At 45.7% G+C, this 6,539-nt stretch overlaps 1 protein-coding gene across 1 annotated transcript; it reads right to left on the reverse strand.

Annotated features, from left to right (window-relative positions):
• Positions 1-409: 409 nt before the first annotated feature.
• KIF2B (kinesin family member 2B) lies at positions 410-3,177 on the reverse strand. The gene has a single exon (XM_058167921.1). The coding sequence runs from the start codon at positions 2,971-2,973 to the stop codon at positions 775-777; it is 2,199 nt and encodes a 732-aa protein (XP_058023904.1). The 5' UTR covers positions 2,974-3,177; the 3' UTR covers positions 410-774.
• Between the last annotated feature and the right edge of the window lie 3,362 nt (positions 3,178-6,539).

A 6,539-nucleotide genomic window follows, 5' to 3' on the forward strand; every position in this document is an offset into this window, starting at 1 on the left:
AAGCCTCTCTTGGGCCATTGTGGGAGGAGAATCTAAACAGACCTTTGGCCTGTTCTTCCATAGTTTTCCTCATGTTTTATATGTAAGGTACCCTTGCGACTGACTTTTTGTATGTAAAATGTGTTGTCTGTCCACTGCACTTCAACTTCCTGTGTTGAGTTTGCTGAATCTCAAATGATAAAACTGATTCCTCTTATATAATTCAGACTATACAACTTCTTTGGCTACCAAGTCTTTCCTACATTTTGAATTATCTTAGTACATCCCTTTTGAATAACCAGACCAAAAAGACACTATTTCCTATCTACAGGCTTTTTTAATGTTCTCTTACAAGTTCCTTGGGTTTGGCAGACAGCATGGCAACAAATGACATTAAATTCAGGCTTATACTATCCGCATAGTAGCCTTCATTCCTTCAAAGTATTATTCCCCCAAACAGTACTCTTTAAATTAATTCATTTTCTAAAAAAACCACAGCCAATTCAAACTGCCAATGCCCAAGGATTGTTTTCAGTCTTAAAGAATGTTATCTTTATAATGCTAAAATAAATATCTTATGTTGGTCTTGGAAGGTTTCTACATTATTTCAGAATTGAGGAAAACAGGCAATTCCTCTTTCTTTAAGCAGGAAATCCCCAGAGATATAGAATTTTAATTGTTTTTTTTTTCTTTTAAAAAAAGCCATTACAATGCCAGATGGTTAGATGCAATGTATAGTGCGGAAAGACCAGCGGTACTCAACAACAGGAGAGTAGAAAGAAACTCTATCAGGGCTCACAGAATGCGGGATCTCTTCATAAGGATGTCATTGCTCTCTATGTCTTCCTTACAGAGGTTAGCCCGAAAAGATTTCACTTTATCCTGTATCTCCGAAAGGAGAGCAATCTTTTCTGTCAGCATGGTTTCGAACTGGGTGGCATAAAACTCCATGTCATATTCAACATCTTCAGCCATCTTAAGAAAAGCTTTCAGCCATTTCAGTGATTCCTGATGATCTTCTGCCTGAGCCTTCTCAATCTCTTTCCTCTTCTTCTGCCCTTTCCCTCTGGAGATGATGCTAAGAGCTGGCAAAGGGGCTTGATCCTCTTTCGGTACGCAAAAGATTTTGAACTCATCGGTCTCAGGCAAGCTATGATTGCTCCAAGGCTGGGTGGAATCCTCCAGGTGATAGAGAGACTTGGACAGGATACGATGGCACTGCTTGAAGGCATTGGGATCGACCACCAGACCTTTTACCCGATTGGCATACCTAAGGGTATTGAGTGTGTGCTCACATGACTTCATGCCTGGGGAGATGGTGGCAATCATGCAGGTGCAAGAGTTTTCTCCAATGAATGAATCTCTTAGGACTTGGGTCAGCTTGCTAGCTCGGAAAGGTGTGTGGCCTTTATTGCGCCCCAAGGCTCGAATGCATTCTTTCAGGGCCAAGAGGCTCTTATTGATCTCGGCTCCCTCCAACCTGGTTAGTCGGTCTGCCCTGGAAGTATCTGCTCCCCGCTCATTGCCAGCCAGGTCAATCAAGGAAAACTTGCCATACAGTCTCCCTTTGCTTTTGAGGATAATCTGGAAAACGGCATGACTCCGGGAGGAATGGGAGTTGGCTGAGGTCTGGCCAGAAGTCCTGCATCGATTCCCAATCTCAATGAGCTTCAAGACGTCCTCAACACAGATGACCTCCTGCTCCAGCAGCCCCACCACCTGGACTTGCTGGTTGCTATCCTCCAGGACCCTTAGCCGGTTCTTCCAGTTCAGCAAATCGTAGACTTTTCCCCAGTAGATCTCAAAAAAGGCGCCAAAGACCTGGAGCTCCAGCATCTTGTAAGTGGGCTGCTGCAGCAGGAAGAAGACGTCGCGGGCGGCCATGGCGTAGATGCCTTTGGTGGAGTCCTGCTTCTTGCCAGAGAAGTCCCCTCCCATCGTGTGGGTCTTGCCGCTGCCCGTCTGCCCGTAGGCGAAGCACGTAGCCATGCCGCCACGGAAGATGGTCTCCACCAGCGGCTGGGCCGTGTGCTCGTAGACGCTCTCGTTGGTGGCGCCGTCGTCGAAAGCGTGGTCGAAGCGGAAGGTCTGGTGCTCCAGGTAGCGGGTGAGGTCGAGCTTTTGCCTGGCCTCGTGCACCATCACCACACCCGAGCAGGGGATGGTCACCACGTCCACCTCCTTGATCTCCGCCTCCCGCTGGTTGAGCGGACGCTTTCGGACGCAGACGCAGATCTTGCGGGCAGCGGCTCCGTCGTTGCGGCCGCTCTGCGGCAGGAGGCAACTCTGGGCCAGCAGTGCGGCCCCTCCGCCGCCGCGCAACAGGGCCTCGCGGCACTGCTGGATCACGGCGATCAAGTCCGCGTGCGGGTGGGCGTCGCGGGCGTCGCGCCGGGCTCTCCTCTCCAGCAGGGCCAAGTGGCGCTTCTCGCGCTCCAGGCGCAGCCGCTCCACCTCCAGCACGCAGGGCGACTTGCGGGCGGCCGTCGAAGGGGCTCTCCTCAGCTCGCGCTCCACGCCGTCCCCTCCCGGCTGCTCTCTGCCGGCGGGTGTCCCCGCGTAGTGGGGCGGCGGCGTGGCGTGGTCGCCCTGCTCCGACGGGGTTTGCGGGGAGAGCATTCCCGGGCTGAACTCCATCGGGGCCAAGTGAGGGTTGAGGCTGAAAGCTTGGCCGAGCTCCACTTTTTTGCCCTTGTTGGTGCCCCTTTCGATCCATTCCACCGTCACGTTGTTGGCGTCGTCGTGCAGCGCCGTCACCAGCGCCGGGTGGATCCGCCCGTCACTCCTCTTGATGTCCAGATAGGTTCCCAGCCGGATGGCCCCGAACGGCTTGGCCATGGCGCTCGGCGGCTCAGCCTCGGGATCACCCGGGTAGCTCCTGCCGATCCCGGGCAGCCGGGGGAAGCGAGAGAAGGGGGCGGGTTGGCAAGCTGGTACCCTGGCTGGACAGTCACGCTCATTTAGCGCCTGGTGGTAAAAGGCACCCTTGCGCATGGCCCAGCCAGTGCCCTCGGCCGTCCGCCTTGGTTGGCGGTCATCCGCACCACGGCCTGCGTCACAAGAGCTCCCCCGAAGTGGTTACGACCCATGGCTCGGGCTTTACGGTGGCCCCGTGGCTTTGCAGGACTTCGCGGGGTCGTCTGCCGGGGAAGAACGACCGGTAGGACTTGACCTAGCAGCGGGATCCGTCGCCTCCCTTTACCGGTACCTTCTCCTAAAGTGAAGTGATCACTTTAACAAGGTGTACTTTCTCTCGGAGTTATTATCACGGGTCAAGAAGTAGTCAAATTTCTCTCGGAGTTAATAGCTAACTGCTCAGAGCTCTCGTTCTTATGCATCCGGCTACTCCCATACGGATCCCCAAATATGGTTGAATTCCCGGTGTAAAAGGGAGGCAGTGTGGGTTTGAATGAGGCTGAAATGAGGCTAATGAAGATGGAAATAATTTCAGAATAAATCAGTTCTAGTCTTCCATAGCCTTCTAAATTAGTTGGACTGTACCTCCTAACATTCACAGCCATTGACTAAGCTAATTGTTCTGGGGTTTCTGAAGGGCCATTGGTTGGGGAAAGAAGCACACATGTGATGGGTGATATAGAAATTTGATAACTAAATAATGAAAAATAGAAATAAAGCTTTTGCCTTCTGTGCCACTCCCCATGCCCTCAACAGATCCTTGAAGGGAAGTAGCTTGCGGGTCTTCCCTTCACAACCTTCAAACCAGTGGGATTGAGAACTTTAGCTAGTGTGTTGTGCAATGATGACACAATCCAGGCTCAGTTTGCTGATTGGATAATGGATTAATGGTCCAATATTCTATGATCTGAGTGTGCATAGAACCAGATCTGAAGCTTTATAGTGCAGTCTTTTTAGCAGTAGTCCTCCCTGAATTGATTCTTACTTTCTTGTAAGCGTGCAGCAATTCTTTCTAAATACGTCAAGCATTTTTCAAGAAAAGGGTACTTTATATTTTCCCATTAATAGTAGGCTAAAACAATAAAACCCAAGTTCAGATTCCCAATAAACCTTATTGGGCAATTTTCACAAAAGTTTGGATTAAATGGAGATGATGGGTCTTTAATTGTATATCGGCAGTATATTGGTATATTTCATGTATATTGTCATGAAGTTCTACAAGAAAGGATTATTTATTTATTTGTATCCTACCTTTATTATTATTTTTTACAAATAAATAAGATATGAATGTAATCAATATTTCTAATAAATTGGAAATCTCACCCATAAGATGCCACACTCTTTTTTCTAATTTTTATGCATTATTAAGAAAGGTGTGTGCTTTTATATTGCAGGGTCGTTTTAAACTCTCTGAATTGCTAAAAAATATTTTGTTTTGGTGCTCTGTTGGGATGCAAGGCCAAGATATTATCAAGTATACTTTGTGAGATCCTGGGATACTTTGTGAGATACTTTGTGAGATCCTGATATATCCTAACACTAAAAAACATTTTTTTAAAAATCCTGAAAGCATGAATCTGCTTAATGTACTAATTACTCATCTAACTGCAGTGTTGCAAGTAATTAATGTATTTAATATTCATTTGTCATATCTAGTCATGAGAATCCTCACTGAATAGCTGCAAAAGAACTTACTCATTGAAACTACGTTATAACCAGTGTTTTTATTCATTGTTTAATTTAACTGAGAGACATTTCACTGACTCCAAAACATTTGTGCTGATAAATTCTGTATTCAGTGAACAAGGTGAAAACAGAAAAAATGTGTTTAAAAACTGTCAAATTAATTTCAGAAAATAATATGTATGTGGATGCTGTTTGCATGAGGTACCATTGCAAGATTAGCAAAAAGGTAGCCTCTTTATTATTATTTTTTTATACAGCCATGCACCAGGTTTAAATTGAACAAGTGAAGTATTATGCTGCCCATTCCTTTGAATATCTTTTTAAAAATGATTAATTTTAATGGTGTACCAGAAATCTGGAAGACACAGTGCTCATTAAAGTGTGACAGATATGAGAAGGATATGTTGCATTAACTCATGAACCATGTTTCAGAATTGGTTGGATCAGCATGAGATGCTAAGCCCAAATCAAGCAAACAGTTACAGGTGAGTGTAATATATAATTCCCAAACATGTGTTTCTTTTACCCTTTAACAAGCCTAATTGCTCAGATGCTTAAGTACCTTACTTTTCTAGCTCTGTTCTCTTGTCTCCCAGAAATAGGTAGCTAACTAACATGGAAAAGTAAACTATCGGGGACAGTTAGGAAATGAAATGTCCTGTAACTGTATTGGCTTTGTGCAGATTTAAGATCAGTTAACACGTCTCATAGGAAATCCCCTCATCATTCTTTTCCAGCTAACAGCTGCGCTGCAGACTTGCTTTTGCAATTGCCTCCAGCCTTTCTTGATTGTGTTGCCTTCCCAACTGAGAATGATAACAAACAACACCTCACACACCCTCCAAAGAAGAAAACTAGCCTTCAATTGTCAGATCTAAAAAGGTCAGGAATCATTCAGCTGACAAGTTGACATCCCCCAGAAGAGTCCAAATGAGAGGTTAGAAAGTAGATCTTGGATTCCGTTCATGCAGTGTTTATCAGGACATCTTGTTGAAATTTTGGAGGTTATTCCAAAGTAAATGTTGTTCAGCTCAAGGTATTAATGACAGAATGGACGTTTTTTTTAAAAAGAAAAAATATGTTTGCCACTTCAGCTACATTGTTCAGCTGAGCTTTATATTCTTCAGTTTTAGGAGAGGTACATTGTAAAGATTTGTGTTTCCTATTCAGATTTATTGTTTCTAGAAGAAATGCTAAAGAAAGGTGGTTGTAGTGTTATATGCATGTGCTCCCCGCCCCAAATATTCCTTTAACAGCACTCTGTGCATCCCTATAGCATAATGTTGCTGTCATGTGATATCGTGACATTTTCCCTCTTCGCTGAGCTGGGGTAGGTGTGGCCTGGGAATGTTGCATGCAGCCTGTGGGCTGCCAGTTTGATGTCCCTGCTGTAGCAGGTTGTTGAAAAGGTCCTTATAAAAGGGTTGAGAGATTTAAAGGGCAAATGGATGCTTCAACACTTTTTAGGGTAAATTGAAGCAAAATAAGTCTTTGTAAGCCCTTATATGCCCATTCACTTCCTTCCAAGTATCCCAAAAAGAAATTGTTGATCTGTCCACTCATGACAAGCTAGTAGCCAGTATATTCAAAGACAAGAACAATTAATCAGTGGAACAAATTGCCTCTAAAAGTTGTGAATGCTCCAACACTGGAAGTTTTTAAGAAGAGACTAGACAACTAGGGACACGGTGGCTCAGGGGCTAGGACGTTGAGCTTGTTGATCGAAAGGTCGGCAGTTCGGCGGTTCGAATCCCTAGTGCTGCCGTGTAACAGGATGAGCTCCCGTTACTTGTCCCAGCTTCTGCCAACCTAGCAGTTTTGAAAGCACGTAAAAATGCAAGTAGAAAAAAGTAGGGACTACCTTTGGTGGGAAGGTAACAGCGTTCCGTGCGCCTTTGGCGTTAAGTCATGCCGGCCACATGACCACAGAGACGTCTTCGGACAGCACTAGCTCTTCG

The sequence above is a fragment of the Ahaetulla prasina genome, chromosome 2 (assembly GCF_028640845.1).
Source record: "Ahaetulla prasina isolate Xishuangbanna chromosome 2, ASM2864084v1, whole genome shotgun sequence".
Taxonomy (NCBI): domain Eukaryota; kingdom Metazoa; phylum Chordata; class Lepidosauria; order Squamata; family Colubridae; genus Ahaetulla; species Ahaetulla prasina.

Coding starts and splice junctions, on each gene's coding strand:
- KIF2B (XM_058167921.1), bottom strand. CDS start 2,973: ATGCGCAAGGGTGCCTTTTACCACCAGGCGCTAAATGAGCGTGACTGT.